This window comes from Clupea harengus, chromosome 20, assembly GCF_900700415.2.
Source record: "Clupea harengus chromosome 20, Ch_v2.0.2, whole genome shotgun sequence".
Lineage (NCBI taxonomy): Eukaryota > Metazoa > Chordata > Actinopteri > Clupeiformes > Clupeidae > Clupea > Clupea harengus.
The window spans coordinates 1,352,360-1,368,957 of NC_045171.1; the positions used below are offsets into that span (position 1 = coordinate 1,352,360).

General features: G+C 44.2%; 4 protein-coding genes across 5 annotated transcripts in view; 1 reads left to right on the forward strand and 3 right to left on the reverse strand.

Moving 5' to 3' along the window:
* LOC105908141 (zinc-binding protein A33-like) overlaps positions 1-2,912 on the reverse strand; it is a 6,205-nt gene extending 3,293 nt beyond the window's left edge. Inside the window, exons 1-3 of the mRNA XM_012836616.3 lie at positions 1,424-2,912; positions 573-668; positions 1-234 (exon numbers count right to left, since the gene is read on the reverse strand). The exon at positions 1-234 is cut by the window's left edge and continues 3 nt beyond it. Of these exons, the coding sequence (XP_012692070.2) occupies positions 1-234; positions 573-668; positions 1,424-1,921 (828 nt within the window). The 5' untranslated portion in view covers positions 1,922-2,912. The remainder of the gene's footprint in view (positions 235-572; positions 669-1,423) is intronic.
* Positions 2,913-3,003: 91 nt separating this feature from the next.
* Positions 3,004-8,631, reverse strand: LOC105908146 (zinc finger and SCAN domain-containing protein 2-like). Its single transcript, XM_012836623.3, has 4 exons — positions 7,687-8,631; positions 7,152-7,288; positions 4,393-4,453; positions 3,004-4,245 (listed from the first exon to the last, which is right to left on the reverse strand). Exons 1-4 carry the CDS (start codon positions 7,922-7,924, stop codon positions 3,299-3,301), a joined length of 1,383 nt encoding a protein of 460 aa, XP_012692077.2. The 5' UTR covers positions 7,925-8,631; the 3' UTR covers positions 3,004-3,298.
* An 81-nt stretch (positions 8,632-8,712) lies between these two features.
* Positions 8,713-12,866, reverse strand: si:dkeyp-121d2.7 (zinc finger and SCAN domain-containing protein 21). 2 transcript variants are annotated; one of them, XM_012836617.3, is made up of 4 exons: positions 11,829-12,866; positions 11,400-11,575; positions 11,079-11,190; positions 8,713-10,665 (listed from the first exon to the last, which is right to left on the reverse strand). In XM_012836617.3, the coding sequence occupies exons 1-4, from the start codon at positions 12,112-12,114 to the stop codon at positions 9,623-9,625; spliced, it is 1,617 nt and encodes a 538-aa protein (XP_012692071.2). In that variant the 5' UTR covers positions 12,115-12,866; the 3' UTR covers positions 8,713-9,622. The 2 variants fall into 2 exon arrangements, with proteins under 2 accessions (XP_012692071.2, XP_031443025.1); XM_031587165.2 differs by having other exon boundaries at positions 8,713-10,668.
* Positions 12,867-13,289: 423 nt separating this feature from the next.
* mif (macrophage migration inhibitory factor) lies at positions 13,290-14,646 on the forward strand. Its single transcript, XM_012836618.3, has 3 exons — positions 13,290-13,538; positions 13,784-13,956; positions 14,449-14,646. The coding sequence occupies exons 1-3, from the start codon at positions 13,431-13,433 to the stop codon at positions 14,513-14,515; spliced, it is 348 nt and encodes a 115-aa protein (XP_012692072.1). The 5' UTR covers positions 13,290-13,430; the 3' UTR covers positions 14,516-14,646.
* Positions 14,647-16,598: the final 1,952 nt, after the last annotated feature.

A 16,598-nucleotide genomic window follows, 5' to 3' on the forward strand; every position in this document is an offset into this window, starting at 1 on the left:
GAGCAGTTCGGGGTTCTCCTCCTCCTCGTTGAGTTTGGTGTGTATGCTGTGGGCAGTGAGTTCCAGCTCACTCATCTGTTCAGTCGTCTGGGTGAGCGAGTCGTTCAGCTGCCCCAGTTTCTGCTCTTTGGCGAGTTTCAGACACGCTTTCATTTCCTCTTCCTGTCGGGACAGGAAGTCATGAAGTTCCTGGAACTGAGCGCTGATCTGCTGATCCAGAACACCAGCTCGATCCTGGGCAGAAGAAGAGTCATTATTACATTTAGTAATTACACATTTGAAATGTTTATGAAGACAAAAGTGTCACATACAATTAGCCTACTTGGTCTATCTACTATGTTTGAAAACATAAGATGGAGTTTTGCTGACTTCAGTTGTAAAATTAAGGGACACCAGGCATTTGCCATTTCAACATGATTGACAGTGTGGGACTATGTCATTAGGGACAAGATAAGCTCACACACACACACACACACACACACACATCACATAAAGAATGTCACACTTCTCCAACAACCAGACATTCTGGTTCCCATAAACACTTAGTCTCTGAAGACATTGTGAGGTCCTACCTTAAGGAGCAAGATGTTGTCGTTTGTCTGGCATTGATACGCAGAAGCATCCTTCCTCTGTTCCTCAACTTTTCGAAGAGCAAAAGACAGCTTTTCCTAACACATTAAGACACACGGGCCAACTCGTTATCCAAGAGCCTGTATTAGCAAACTAGTTAATACATCCTCCTCCATTGTTTTCAACTGGAAATACTGACTTAACATTACATAGTGCATACAAAATCAAGCAAAGCACAACCTAGAAGACTAGTAAGAGTACTTAAGATGCTTCAATGGGCCACAAAAGTGTTTCAGAAAGAGATCCAATGACCTAGACTGTCGGGTTAGCAAACAAACAGGGCAGCTCTCCAATGAACAGTGAATTACTTTATTCAATACAATTTAACGAGATTTGCGTGATGACTGGCCAGATCCAATTCGTGGTTTGAAAAACAGGATAGCCTCTTGTTTGCGACCAACGGTTGCACAACAATTCTCCGCTGGCCTTACGATAGAAGTAAACACTGGTTTGAATCTGGGCAATGTCACGCACACACTAAATTCCTCCATTCACGCTCTGAAAGTGAGACGTCACGCGAAAACACTTGGTTGTGCTGATGTGTTTGAAATCTTCCCTGATGAGAATCAGTGTTGTAGGCTAGTCTCCAGTGTGTGTAATCACCTCTTCGGTATTTCATGCCACGCCCAACATAAAACCTCTCACCTGAGTAACTTGGACGTGTCCAAATACCGACAGGCCAATGGTTAAAAGTTAGCTTCCGTGCCGTTTTCATAAAGTTATTTACATGCATCCTGTATGTAGATGCAGGATTAATTGTGGAGGAATACTTGTACCGGTATCTACCTCTTACCTTGTAATTTTCAAAAGCTTCGTTTATGGGAATTACGTTGTGAGTCTTGTGGTCGCGGGACATTCCGCAAACAAGACAGATGGCCACCTGGTCATCCTCACAGAAGAGCTTTAGTCTCTCTTCGTGCTCAAGACACATACCGGGTTCACTTCTGGTTTCGGGGTCGTCACGACTGCAACTGGAGGTGTTCGGCTCAGGTGATGGGCTCCGGGGAGCCTGCGGAGGGTCCTTCGGTCGCGCGTCCATTGCTCTCGCGCGGCGCACACTGTCCACAACGTTACAAAGTAGCGAGTTTGGTCTCGGTGTTTTGGAACATGTCTTACGACACTGAGGGCAGGTCGATTCGTCAACGGACTTGGCCTCCCAGCATCTACCAATACAGGCACGACAAAAGTGATGCCCGCACTCTAGGATAACCGGTTCGCGGAACAAGTCGAGGCATACGGGACAGGTAAGTTCTTTATGAAGCTCTTCCAGCGCACCATCCTCCGTCTCCATGTTCCTCTGAAGAGTGGCATAGACCCACACGGAACAAAGCTATTTCAGACTAGCATGACTTTCAGTCCGCCTCCAGGGCGGAGTTCGTGTCAATACGGTATACCGCTGAGGCAGACAGAGAGCGTGTGTCAACATGATCATTGAGACAGGTGTCAACCACCATGACTATGTTAGTTATGTTGAGGAAGAACAGTAAACCCCAGCGGCTACGTCGTTTTTTAGGGACATTTGTGCTGGTTTAAATCAAACGAGGTTGTTTAAACGCCGTGAATGCGCACAGACAGAGCTCGCATTAATACAACGTCTCAATACCCAGGATATGTTGAGTTTACTTTAGACATAGGAGACGGTTCGTTGTGAGGCAATAGTAACTTTAAAAGAAAAATCTTAAACAAAAAATAAAATCTCAAGCAAAATGTTTCATATAGCACTGGGTGCATGAAAACCATACTATCTAGCTAAAGTAATCTTCTGCCTTATTCATTTTAGGTTAGTTATGTGGGGGAAAGTGAGATTCTTTACATGAAAGTGTGCCTTACACCTTCTAAGGTCATACCCCTGTCAGTACACATAGACAGGCTCAAGTCAAATAGACCTGCTCACATCTCAGAACATCAGCTCTCTCCCTCAAGTTTGTTTTTAAGGTCACACCTCCATGCAAAGGTTTAGAACTCCGTTTTAGTGATCAACAAAGATGCTTTCTCAGGAGTTATTGGAATGGCAGTTGAACGTTTGTGACTAAAAGTCGGGAGGTGGAATGTACATGTTCCTGTTTTGAAAATGGTCATGATGTAATGTAATCCTTTAACAGTAAGGTGTAAGTGCACCTAGTGCCAGCTGCACAGGCAGACACATTAAACTCAGTCATTAACACTTAAGACCCTTATGAGATCTCAACCACTTTTTCACTTGTGTTTGTCCTTTGGTAAGTGCGTTTTTGGGACCATGCCCAAAGTTAAGATTGCAGTTTTAAGTGACTATTTTCATGACATAATGCACGCAAAATGTCTGCTGTGAATATGACAGAAACCAACATGGCTGTGCCAAATGGCACCACACCACAATAAACGCGTGCCACAAAATTACAGTTTTTCTTCGGTTTAATACACTGGCAAACAAATGGCCTAGTTCCAAATAACAATATAGAAAAACTCATCACAGTCCACAGTTATGCAAAATAGAGCTCTATTTACAGTTCTGAGACAATTGTGTGTTTCGTAATAAAAATGACTTTCGTTATTAAGTGGCCTTAGAAAACCGTAGCGCTCTTTGAAGTCAGTGTATTTTGTCGTAGGGACTACAAAAATAACTTAAGTGTATGATCATAGAAGTGTGGACTTCAGGTTGTCAGTGTGAGCTATGTGTGTTTATTTAACCTCATCTGTGTGTGAGGATGTGCTTCTTCAGATGAGCCGACTGGATGAAGGCCTTGCCACACACCTCGCAGCTGTACGGCCTCTCTCCCGTGTGGATGCGCTTGTGCCGAGAGAAATTGCCAAGGTCCAAGAACTTCTTCCCGCAGTGGGAGCACGTGTAGCGCGGCTCCCCAGAATGGCTCTTCAGATGTGCGTGTAACACCGCCCGGCTCCCGAAGGTAAGACCACACACACTGCACTGGAAGGGGTGCTCTTTCGTGTGTGTCACAAGGTGGATGCTCAGGTTGGCTTTGGAGATGAACTTGCGTTGGCAGAAGGTGCAGCTGTACCCGCCGTCTGTGCCCGCGTGGCTCCTCAGGTGGTGCATCAGGCTGGACTGGTACAGGAAGCTCTTGCCACACTGAGAGCACTGGTGGGTTCTCTCGCCCTGGTGCACCTGCTGGTGCCCGCAGAGACCTCGTCGGCTGTGAAACGTCTTCCCACAGACCTTACAGCGGTGTAGGCCGCTCCCGGGCAAAGGGCTTGTGGGGAGGTGTCGTACAGGCACTGTCTTCTGGGATGTTTTTGTAGTGTTTCCGTTAAAGGTAGAAGGTGTGTGTGCTGGTCTGTTGGATGAAGGCAAGGTTGTGCTATAACTACTGTCCTCCTCACTTTGATGGTGAAAGTGGCGTGTTGAAATATCCACTGTGAGTGCATTCACAGCGGGAGGAGGGGCCATGCATGTGGCCCGAGGGTTGCCATGACTACCCGTGTGATGCTGGCCAGCAGAGTGAGCGCGATCAGATGGGCCTGCTGAAGCATGTGCTTCATGGAAGACTTGAAGACTGCTCTGTTCCAGCGACACTATCCTCATTTCCATGGTGACGGGATGGGGCGATGATTCCAGTTTGATCTCGTTTGGTAGAGGCGTCCACTCCGTGTTCTGGTCAGCTGTCATCTTCATTTGAGCTATAGAGAGACACAGACATTGAAACAACGGAGTTACTTGCAGCAAATAACAGAATCCTGTGGCTGTGTCTTTGAGTGTGTGCATACTCTGCTCATCTTACCTGTGTGTGTGTGTGTGCATGTATGTGTGTGCATGTACATACTCACCTGGTGTGTGTACCGTAGGTAACATTTGGCACATTGCTTTGAGTTCCTCCGAGTCAGAAGCCTAAAACAGAGAATCACAACACCAGATCTCTCAGAATCACAACACCAGATCTCTCAGAATCACAACACCAGAGCATCTCAGAATCACAACACCAGAATCACAACACCAGATCTCTCAGAATCACACCAGATCTCTCAGAATCACAACACCAGATCTCTCAGAATCACAACACCAGAATCACAACAACAGAGCATCTCAGAATCACAACACCAGAATCACAACACCAGATCTCTTAGAATCACAACACCAGATCTCTCAGAATCACAACACCAGATCTCTCAGAATCACAACACCAGATCTCTCAGAATCACAACACCAGATCTCTCAGAATCACAACACCAGATCTCTCAGAATCACAACACCAGATCTCTCAGAATCACAACACCAGATCTGTCAGAATCACAACACCAGATCTGGGGCCCGTTCGTCGTAGAGTTGAAGCTAAGTTTATCAATTGGCCTTTTAGCCCGTTAAGATTAGCGAGCTGATTGAGAACAGCAAATATCGGTTGGTTAACGGCTGATCCGCATTCAAATCATGTGGTTAATTTCAACCAGGCTAAAGTTATCATGGCATTTGCGCGTGCACGTCCTACTTCAAAAGGCAGGAAAGGTCGATCACCAAAACCATGATTTTCTAACGGTATAATGGTTCTAAACTCAAAGAAAAGGGCTCTTTTTTTCTCCGCTGGCGAGTAGGAGATGAACATGAACGCTTATGAAGAATACAAGACCATAATCATGGCAAAATTCAACACCACCACCGCTGTGAGAGCAAGGTGTGTTGGGATGTTTATAGTGTGATATCTATGTATGAATACCTGACGGCAAGTGTCAAATGGTACAGAGGTTTCCTCTACCGGTTAGAATCTGCAAGGTTGCTAGTTTGAATCCCCTCACCTCCTTCCTCGATGTAGTTTTACATTTCCTTGGAAGTCGCTTTGAATAAAAGCGTCTGTTAAATGACTAAATGTATTAATAACAAATGCAATAAATTGAAGCAGTGAAAATAAATTTTCTGTATTTCTCTCTATTCTTATCATGAGTCCACCTTAATCATTTTCTACAATAATGATATGCTATGGTGTACTAATAACACTCATATAATTATGAGTGCTTTGTTCTCCGCATCACCGACACTACAAAAATGTACCACTCGCAAAAAAGCGCAAGACAGTCAATGTTCGACTGTGGTGTTTGCAATAAATGACTCGAGAAGGTCTTGTAAATGAATTATTCCTTGTCGGCTGAATCGGTAGCGCTCATACAAGAATAATGGATCTTGGCGAGCGCAAAGAACTCTCTCCCTCCGCTAATCTAACTCCTTCAGTCCTTGGTCAATGGGATCCCTCCTTTTTCCGGGGGTGTGGCAAGCTTATCCAGCTACACTTAAATTAGCCTGCCCTGGAGCAGGTTAGTGCTAATCGATATGTAACTATGGTGATTTATCAAAAGTTGCTTCCACGAACCAAAAAGAGGGGCGTTTTTTATCTTAGCCTGAAAATTAGCTCGCTAAACCGCTTAGCGAGCTACGACGAATACCCCCCTGTCAGAATCACAACACCAGATCTGTCAGAATCACAACACCAGAATCACAACACCAGAGCCTCTCAGAATCACAACACCAGATCTCTCAGAATCATAACACTAGAGCATCTGTAGCTGCTCGCATTAAGTTCAAGTCACTTATGCTTGCCTACAGAGTGCTTGATGGTTCTGCTCCCACCTACCTAAATGCTCTTGTAAGGGCAAATGTTACACCCAGGATGCTGCGCTCTTCTAGTGAGCGTCGTTTGGCACTGCCGTCTGTGCAAATACGGCAGTCCAGACTATTCTCATTTGTAGTTCCACATTGGTGGAATGAACTACCTAGCACTACCAGAGCAGGGGCGTCCCTCTCTACCTTTAAGAAGCTTTTGAAGACCCAACTCTTCAGAGAGCACTTCCCGTCCTAACTGGCACTTCGACTAGTGCGTAACTTGCAATTACAGCAGTTACATTTCTGCACTTCTTTTTCTTTTTTATTTCATTTTGTTATATTTCTTATGTAAAGTAGTATTTTGTGTTACACCAGGTTCTATTGCTCGTAGCAAGAGCCTCTCTCAGTTCCAGCCAGAGAACTGACGTCATATTATGCAATGTTACACATTAGGAAATACAAAATGCTTTTTTCATCTACTCATTCGGAGGATGTTCTTATCCAGTGACCTACAATACAATACATTTACACATGTATTGTTCACTTCATTTCATTTCACTTATTACCACCACTAATACTTACACCTGCACTTTTTATATACTTATCATATCTACACTTCTTACCTCAACTGCTGCTAGTCCCAATTCTGTTCATATTACATATCTATTTCTTACTGTACATATATATTTATTTATTCATATACTCCACTTTACATATGCACATACTCTGCACTTTTTTGCTATTTTGCACTTCTGGTTGGATGCTAAACTGCATTTCGTCGTCTCAGTACTTGTACTCTGTGCAATGACAATAAAGTTGAATCTAATCTAATCTAATCTAATCTAAACATGTCTTCAGTGAGTGTGCTCCCTGCCAATCGACTGACTTTGGAGTGCTTGGCGAGCTACAGAAACATGCATACAGGAACATATAAAGGTTCATCAAACCTGTTCAGAGAAGGAATCGTTTGCTATAATATAAACAGTATATTCTTCCTCACCTCCTCTTTAATGAACGGGGCTTCCTCCTGGCTCCCCGCCTGCTCCTCCTGGCGCCCTGGCTGCTTCTGCGGGATGACTTCAGCAAGACTGGAGCAAGACTCTGTTGTTCCACTGGTCGCCACTGGCCTTCCAACAACTAAATGAAAGATAGTAAGCTGAAAGATAGCCAAACGAGGAATGACATACAGTATGTACAACCGAATAATGTTATATCGATCCAGTTTATAAGTAATAAAGTAATAGGACAAGTTATATGCTACACTTGGAACATTCAAACCTAACAAAAATATTCTACCATTCAAGGACAGAACGTAGCCTATCCGATGGGTTTCCAATGAAACGACATAGTAATTTATCTCAAAATAGGCTGTTTTTTGTGATCGGTCATCTCATACCAGATCGCCAACAATGTGCCAAGATGCTATAACGCCGCTGCTATTTATTTGATTTAACAGCCAGCTTGGGCTACAACACTGTGGACAACGATTCAAGTCAAAAGACTGCATGTATTCTGATGGACTTGTCAAATCTTACAATGCCGATTTTCTGGGATCCATTCTTCGCTTTGCTCCGTGTAGCATCCTGCAGGCTCCGATGTTTGAATGATGTGACATTTCAGTGTGTTGTTCTCTGCCTGGACCCGGCTGATCTCGGCACGGATCTCCAGCACACAAGACTCGTAGAGTTTAGCTGTTTCAGCCATTGCTGCACTCAAAAGAATCTCCATTATCGATGCGAACTGCGTCTGGAAAACACGAAGGTTCTCGTTCATGTTTATGCCAGATGAGTCTCCGATGATGGATAGGCCTACTCTGCGTGAGTATTTGAGCGCCCACGGAATAACTACACTCAGATCGACAGATTGTTCAACCTTGTTGTTGACACCACGATGACTTCCGGTGTTGATTGCGTCGACGCTGAGGTCGACTTTTTTTTTTTAAACTGCAGATTGTTTAAAATAGAAGAAAAATAGAAAATAAGACAGACAGTAAACAATGACACAGATAGTAAGATAAAAATACAGGAATAAAGAAAAATTATTTTGGGTTAGAGTACTGGATCTCCCCACAGCTACATGCCTTAAGAATGCATAGATATGAACAAAAACACCAATGTGGACGTAATATCTTTACTGGAGTGAGATGGCATGCAAGGCATTAAAACGTTATATTTAAATGTATGTTACACACTATAATTAAGAACGGTCATTACTGGGCATCTTCATTGCAGTTTTCTTTATTGTAACTACAGTACACTATGCCAATGTGTGCTATTTGATATAGGATTTCACTCCCAAGTTTAAAACAATCCATAAGTCAAGTTAGAATGACTCTTTGTTTTGTATGTTTCCTTATATCAGTGTTAGTGAAAGACTTATGCAAGTTTCATGTGCAAATATGACCAGTGCCCTAAAGTGTTACCATTTGTTCACTTGTATGACCTAGTGTGCCTCAAGTCATAGAATATGAAAATAAAAGACAGCATATTTCTCAAAGATTTGGGACCATTTACTGAGTCTGACATCAAAAGGTGTAATTGAAATTGCGCATGAAACAGTTGCATCCTTTAATGTGTGTTCATTTATTATTGACACAAGGTACATCCTGTAAACTTGTACAAAAAGAGAAAGTTGTCACTCCATACGGCTCTGCTGCCCAGTAGAAGCGAGATGAGAGAGATGACATTGACAGGGTCTGAATAAAGCATCCATTTATACCAAGAAAAGGCCTCCATCCAGGAAAACAAATTAACATGATCAGTAACTTCTTGTGAAAGTATGCTTAAAATTGCAGAGCCTCACAGAAGAAAAATAATTTTCAAAACCTTATTATTTTCATACAGGGTCTTTTTGGGTAGAACACAAAACACAAGTTAAAGTCCAACACATTCTAATGGTTTGTACAAGACCAATGAATTCATCATTTCAAAGGGGAAAAGTCTTCTTAGTCTCAGTCTTTCGCCTCACTTGGCAGAAGTTGAAGCTGCCATGGCATGTCATGGAGTGTGTACAGATTTAAAGGAAGTTGGATGTTACATACAAGAAACAACAGTCGTGTAACCACTTGACTTCCGTATGCTATGGTCTTCAGGTGATGCAGGGTCTAAGCCATTACTGGTTATTGAATTGAATGTTTTGACGGCACTGGTTGTCTTTAAATTGTTGGGTGTATTTGAGTATGAGTATGTGATTTCCGTGTAGGGCTGAACGATTAATTGCATTTGCGATTTAATCGCGATATGATAGAACTCGATTTTCTAAAAACGTGTTTTAAATCGCAATCGCAATATTTTGGTAAAAAAAATCGCAATTAGATTATTTTCCCAAATCGTTCAGCCCTATTTCCGTGTATGATTACCATTTCAGAGTGCAGATGGTCTTTGAAATGTCTGAGGTCATTCGGCTGTGCATGTCATTTCTTTTTGCAAGCAGTCTTTTTGTTTTTGTTTCTGCCTGTTAACATGCTGTGTGTTACATGCTGTAGAAACACTGGTGCTGTTTGAGCTGTTCGGGGTCGCTGCAGGTCTTGCCGCAGTGTGGGCACTGTAGACCCTGGCCCTCGGGGCAGTCGCCGGGGCGGTCGCCGGGGCGGTCGCTGTCGCCGCGGTCACTGCTGTGGATGTTCTGGTGCCTCTTGAGGTACTCCACGCGACTGAATCGCTTCCCGCAGGCGCCGCACTCGTACGGCCGCTCGCCCGTGTGGATGCGCTGATGCCGCTCCAGGTTGCCCAGGCGACTGAAGCTGCGGCCGCACTGCGGGCACCGGTGCGGCCTCTCGCCCGTGTGCACCAGCTGGTGCCGCTCCAGAGAGCGTGAGTGCATGAAGCGCTTGCCGCACAGCTCGCAGCGGTGGGGCCTCTCGCCGTTGGGAACGCACTCGTGGTTCTTCAAGGCCCACGCCTGGCTGAAGGCACGGCCGCAGGTGGCACACTGGAAGGGCGTCTCCTCGTCAGCGCCAACGGGGCACGCGTGATCCTCCAGGTCCTGAGTGGAGTTGAAACCACCGCCGCACTGCGGGCAAAAATGCAGGAAGTCCCCGCCTTCGCCTCCGGATTCCTCTTCCAGGCTACTAGTGGCTGATGGGAGTTGTATTCCCTCACCCTCCTCTAGCAGAGGGGGCGAGCTGTTGACCTCTTCTCGGGGGGCTCTCTTTGCCCAGCCTGTGGTGGCTGGACCGGCTGCTGTGTGTGGGGAAGCGGGCTGCTGCTGCTGCTGGGAGCTGCAGAGGCCGTCCAGGCCGATGTACTTGGGGCTCATCACGTACTCCAGGTCACCCCTGGTGCTTGACATGGCTATTTGGGCTGGGCTGCTGAGCCCTGATCTGGCCTTCTCCCTCTCCCGCTCCGCCTTCAAGGCCGTCTCGAGGCCACTGAGCTCATCCACGCTGGCTCCACCCTCCTCTGCCCCGTCGGCACAGGCTGGCTCTCCCTTCCAATCTTCCTGGGCACCGGAGAGGCCCGAGGGGCTGCGGTTATCTGAAGCCAATCCAACAGAGCCGGTGGCCGGGTTCAGATCTACTATGGAGAGAAGAAGACATTTAAAAAAAACACAGTCAAAGTTTGACTAACTGTTTCACACGAGAATAGAGTTCAAATGGACGCAACATTGAAAGGCATGCTTAGCGGTCATGTGCTTCTTAAAGAAAGAACAGATGTCAAAAATGGCTAAAATGACTGACAAATCTGTGACTCATTAGCTCCAGTAAAAACAATCCATTCTTTTTGGCTCAAAACAACTAATAGTAACATTGAATTAGTAGAACATCATTAAATACATTTAGCTGAGGTTGGACAAATGAGAATTCAATTGAGTGTATGTGCACACATGTGTGTGTTTGTGTTTGAGGAGCTGTGTCTTTCTTCTGGACGTTTGTCATTTCCCATCATACATTTTTTCCGCATTCCTCCCTACGGTCATCATATCTCACCATTTGTTTGATTGTGTGGGCCACTAGATGTTGGCTCATTGGGCTCCATCTGCAGAGCCTCCTGGATCAGCCTCAGAGAGTCCGGTCTGTAACCAGCCTCCTGCTCAGAAGACTAACTCAAACAAACAAGGAGACACAGAGTGAGATTTGACTGATAACTGACATCAAAATTCTTCAGATGATATAAATGTGATTTATGTGGGCTTGGAGTGCTGCATCTAAGCCGTTCTCTCTCCCCCTCTCTCTCTAGGTTCTCCTCCTCCTCCTCCTCTCCCTCCCTCCCTCACACTCTAGTTTCTAGCCTCCTGATTGGCTCCTCACCTCCTCTTTGATGTCGGCTGGCTCCTTTCCCTCCCCAGAGGCACGTCTTCTCTCCTCCCTCTCCTCCTCTTCTCCTTGAGGCAGATGAACGAGGTACACGTCCCTACCCTCCTCCCTCGCTTCTCCAACCCCCTCCTCCCACGCTCTACCACTCCACTCCTTCCCTGCCTTTCCTCCTGGGGGGAGGGGAGAAAATGCAGGAGTGGTGAGGAGATCAGGAGAACGAGCGAGAGAGAGAGAGAGAAAAAATAAAAAAGAAAGACTGAATAAGCCCCCCTACAATTTCAAGAGTCTTACAATTTCCTGTGCAGTCAGTCAGCCTACAATTTCTGAATAAATCGTTAGAATATAGGCTAGAGTAGTTTGTGAATTGATTAAATAGTTTCAACAATAAATAAACGTTAATATGCAAAAGAAACTTTCGCTTACTGGCCATGTCCACTTTGCGCTTCTTTCGCCCGCCGTCATCTGATGCCAGGCCAGCCCGACGGCTCGCCCAACTGAGGCCATACTTGCGCTCGTTCCTTAGCTTGTTCTCGGTCAGTCTCAGTCTCAGCTTCAAAGCTTCATTCTCTTTTCTATTCAAAGATATTTCCACTAAATAGTCGTTGACGGTGTCCTGGAACAGTTTAGAGATCTCACACACCGACGCACGGACTAAACTGTCCATGACGGCTGTGAGATGCACCTGGAAGGTCTTTAGAGAGTCTGCCATTCTCCTGTTGTGATATTTGGCAATTTTTAACAGAAGTGCTCTTCTTCAAAACGTCTACAGAAACTCGTTATCAAATGGTGCGATGTATGAATACAATAGCCTCCAACGTTATGTAGTTGTGCTAACTATTGTAGAACGAATTGATCCTCGATTCTTCCACCTATCATAAATACACCTTATCGAAACTATCGCCGAGTACGAGCCTCCGCGTAGTGCCTGGCTAATCCATCACAATAACGTTATCACAATTTAACATTAACGATGTTTTAAAATGTAGCCTTACTCAGAAGCTAACCAGAACATTATCGCTAGTTCGATAAACAAATGTAGTCGAAGTTAAACACACACCCATATACCATGCTTTATAGCTCGCTACGCTCAGTAAGTGTATATGCCGATCATATTCTATGTTTCAAAGTGTTTCATAAATCCTGAATACAAATACTCTGATAAACGCTGGATAAAGAGGACAGCTTAGACAACAGCTGTTCAGGCGGACGTTGGTTGGATCCTCAAGATTTCGAGACCCTTGAAGCTCAAGTGGTTATCCGTTTTGTATATCGTGGGATGTCTAAAAGGCTTGGTCGTAATCTCCGAGTAAACAGTTACAACCCAAATGCAGTAATGTTGCAAGAAATTGAGAATACTTCACGACCTACGATATATATTTGTTTTTTCAGGATTTCTCCTTCTAGGCACTTATCGTTCTCCGCAACAATCTCGCTTCCGGATGTTGACTAGTGGGCATGCGTAAGTGCTACCGTAATTGTAGGAGAAATTGCGCAAACAGTATAAAAAATGCCGATAGAAAATTTGGACAGGTTTAGAAACGTTATGTTCTGTGGTATGTTCTTAACAAGTAGGACATCTTTTGTATTATCCTATCTAGCCTACATTGATAGGTTAATGTTGATAAGTGAAATGTTGCAGGTAAAATGCAGAAAGTCATGTGACATGTACATAGACCTACATTAAATATTCAGATAAAGGGTTAAGTCATTGTTTTTCTAACATTATTTAATTTTTGCATTTTCAAATACCTAAATACCAGCTATTATATGATTGATCGGCGCTCCTCATCAGCTAGAAATGGTGAAGTGGGACAGCCCAAGCGAAAGGTGGCGCCGTCAGTACTTTTACAGTAGTTGAACCTACCATTACAAACGCCGAAGGACGAATGAGGGGTTGGGCAAACTGGACAGGAGGCTTTCAGTTCGTCAGATACTCCCCGTGATCTCCCACCGTCACTCAAACTCCACATCCGTGCCTTGTTACATTCCTGGAGCCTGCAGAAGTCGTCTCAGTAGTGTGTAATCATGCCGATGTTTGTTGTGAACACCAATGTGGCTAAAAGTGCCATCCCCGAAGCTCTCCTGTCTGAGGCTACAGACGAATTGGCCAAAGCAATGGGCAAACCTGCACAGGTGAGATTGTGGTGCTGAATTTCAATATGAGAGGACGTGTTTTACGAACAGAGGTCTGTAGAGATGCTAAGGCCGGTGTCTCCATAAACCCAGTCTTTCCTGTCACGTTGACGCTCTAGAAACTGGGACGGTCACGGAGGTTGATCGGTTCATGATGATGAGTTTGCTCCATAACCTCCATGCACGGTCTTGATAACGTGAATGTAAATGTGAAAGTGTGGGTGTGTTTTTGTGTTCATCCACAGTATATCGCTGTACACATTAACGGGGATCAGATGATGATGTTCGGCGGGAAGACAGATCCGTGTGCTCTCTGCTCCTTAATCAGCATCGGGAAAATCGGAGGCGCGCAAAACAAACAGTATTCCAAATTATTGTGCGGCCTGCTTAATAAACACCTTGGCGTCTCGCCGGACAGGTACAGAGATGGAAATAGCTAGAAAACCCTCTTTCCTGACGATGTAAAACTTGCGTGTTTGAAACTAGATTAACAGACGTTATGGTTCTAATGTCAATACCTTTAGAGCATGTGTTTTACATAATCCTATGTAAAAAATATTTCCTTACAAGTGATTTACACACATACATATAAATGTACACAAGAGGACAGTCAAAGTATAAACTAGCAACGTATTTTCCTGGTCCATTGCACAGATCAGTTAAACTGTAAACTGTACAATAAGTCGTTTAGATTTGTTCTTGTAATGTCTCTGGTCATAAACCCTTGAAGGGCTCAGCATTTGTGTATTATTGTGTTCAGTTTTCAGAAGCTAGTGATAATGGTTTCATTCTGTAGTTGACAATTAGCACACCACACTGGGAAACATTAGACACAGCTGCAGCACACAATGCTATTGCAAAGGTACCTGTGAAATGTTTGGTGTACTTTATTGCCATATTTCTTTTTCAGGATCTACATCAACTTTACTGACATGGATGCAGCAAATGTGGCTTGGAACAACTCCACCTTTGGCTGAGATAGAAGCTGCACCTTAAAGAGACCAATAGCAAGAATGCTCTGTCAGTAGGACCATAGTGATTACAATCAACACAGCACTTACTGTAGATTTGTTTCTTATTCATGACAATAAAGTATGGTGAATCAAAAGTGTTTTGTTTGTGATATGTAGATTCTCACTGTAGGTGATGGCACTGGCTTGGAAAATGAATAAGACTTCACCCCAATGAACTGGTTTGAATGTTTAACATGGTTGTGATGTGAACTCTGGACCTTGTATGCTCATGACGCAGCAAGATAAATCATTTCCTCTGGTGTCGGACAGAGCTGTCCATTGAGGTCACTGTTTCTCCTAAATGTGCTGGAGACAAGAAATGCTCATTGGCTATACACATGCAGACGTATTATTACATGATGACTCCTTTAAAGCTGGACTAAAAACATTTTTATTCAGGAAGGCATTTCTGGCCTTGTGTTAAATCTTATGTTAAAAAAATTCAATTATGCTTATGTTAACTCATTTTTATTTTATTGTATTATTATAGTTCGTTTCTAATATGTTGGCACTTTGAGATTCTTCTGAATGAAGAGTGCATTACAAATTAATTATTATTATTATTATGTGGACAGCTCAAGTGGCTGTCACTCCGTGGGGATTCAGCATACACCGCCAGGACAGGACAGCTGATTCAGGCAAGCGCAGGGGCGGAGGGGTCTGTGTTATGGTTAACTTTTCTTGGGCTACGGACATAGCAGTACTAGCATCTCACTGCTCTCCAGTCCTTGAGCTGTTACCTGTAAAAATCAGACCCTTCTTTCTACCGCAGGAGTTTACTGCAGTCGTTATGAGTGTAGTCTACATTCCCCCCCAAGTAGATAAGGCCACTGCTCTGGATGAACTGTATGAAATTATCAACGGTCTGGAGAATGTGCACCCAGAGGCAGCCTTTATTGTTGTTGGTGATTTCAACAGAGCCAACATGAAGTAAGTCCTGCCTAAATACCATCAGCACATTGACTTCTTCACACGTGGAGATCAGACCCTTGACCATTGTTATACAACATTCCGAGGCAGTTACAAACCCCTCCCCTGCCCTGCTTTTGGTAAAGCTGATCACACCTCCATTCTCCTACTCCTCGCATATACACAAAAGATAAAACAGGTCAGAGCATCAATGGAGTGACGAGAGTGTGGCGACTCCCCAGGACTGTTTTGACACCACTGACTGGCTGATGTTTCGGGAGGCAGCAGATGGGGACATCAATGTCAGATTTATTTTATTTATTGTCAGATGCACAGAATGACACAGGGTCAGACTGGGCACTGAAATTCTTAGGACAAGGTACCGCACCGCAACCTACCATAGCATAACATAACATAACATACACTCTGTACAAGTACTCTGAACATAATTTACATGTAATAACATATAATAACCTTACTAAATATACAAGATAAATATACAATACAATATACTAAAACATATAACAACCTATATATATAATACTAACATATATACATTTAACATATAATACACATATAATAAACTATGCTAATCTATAAAACCTATACTACCCTACAGACAAATGGGAGTAGCAGGTAGTGCAATAATTCTGATAAATATTACTGCTAGTGAAAACAGTAAGTGGAAGTGACAGTATGTAAGTGTAGTACAAGCAGTAATTTGAAAGTGACAGTGTATGTAAAGTGACGAGTGCAAAAGTGTCGATAGTGTGTCAATGTCCATTTAGCAGCCTGATGGCCCTCGGGAAGAAACTGTTCTCCAGTCTGCGTGTGCGAGACCGGATGCTACGGTATCGCCTTCCAGAAGGCAGCGGGGTGAAAAGTCTGAAGGCTGGATGATAGCAGTCTTTTAGGATCCTGCCAGTTTTCCTGAGGCATCGTGTGTGGTAGGTGTCCTGCAGGGCTGGGAGCTCCCTACCGATGATGAACTCCGCAGACCTGACCACACTACAGGGCCTTGCGGTCCTTGGCTGTGCAGCTCCCATACCACACTGTGATGCACCCAGTCAGGATTGTACATCTGTAGAAATTGGTGAGGATGACTGAATCCATGCCAAACTTCTTCAGCCTCCTCAGG

Coding starts and splice junctions, on each gene's coding strand:
- LOC105908146 (XM_012836623.3), bottom strand. CDS start 7,924: ATGAACGAGAACCTTCGTGTTTTCCAGACGCAGTTCGCATCGATAATG. Junction 7,289..7,686: donor GATCCCAGAAAATCGGCATT/GTAAGATTTGAC, acceptor TCTTTCATTTAG/TTGTTGGAAGGCCAGTGGCG. Junction 4,246..4,392: donor ACCTACGGTACACACACCAG/GTGAGTATGTAC, acceptor GTCTCTCTATAG/CTCAAATGAAGATGACAGCT.
- si:dkeyp-121d2.7 (XM_031587165.2), bottom strand. CDS start 12,114: ATGGCAGACTCTCTAAAGACCTTCCAGGTGCATCTCACAGCCGTCATG. Junction 11,576..11,828: donor GCGCAAAGTGGACATGGCCA/GTAAGCGAAAGT, acceptor CCCTCCCCCCAG/GAGGAAAGGCAGGGAAGGAG. Junction 11,191..11,399: donor CAGCCGACATCAAAGAGGAG/GTGAGGAGCCAA, acceptor TGTTTGAGTTAG/TCTTCTGAGCAGGAGGCTGG.
- mif (XM_012836618.3), top strand. CDS start 13,431: ATGCCGATGTTTGTTGTGAACACCAATGTGGCTAAAAGTGCCATCCCC. Junction 13,539..13,783: donor CAATGGGCAAACCTGCACAG/GTGAGATTGTGG, acceptor GTTCATCCACAG/TATATCGCTGTACACATTAA. Junction 13,957..14,448: donor CTTGGCGTCTCGCCGGACAG/GTACAGAGATGG, acceptor TTTCTTTTTCAG/GATCTACATCAACTTTACTG.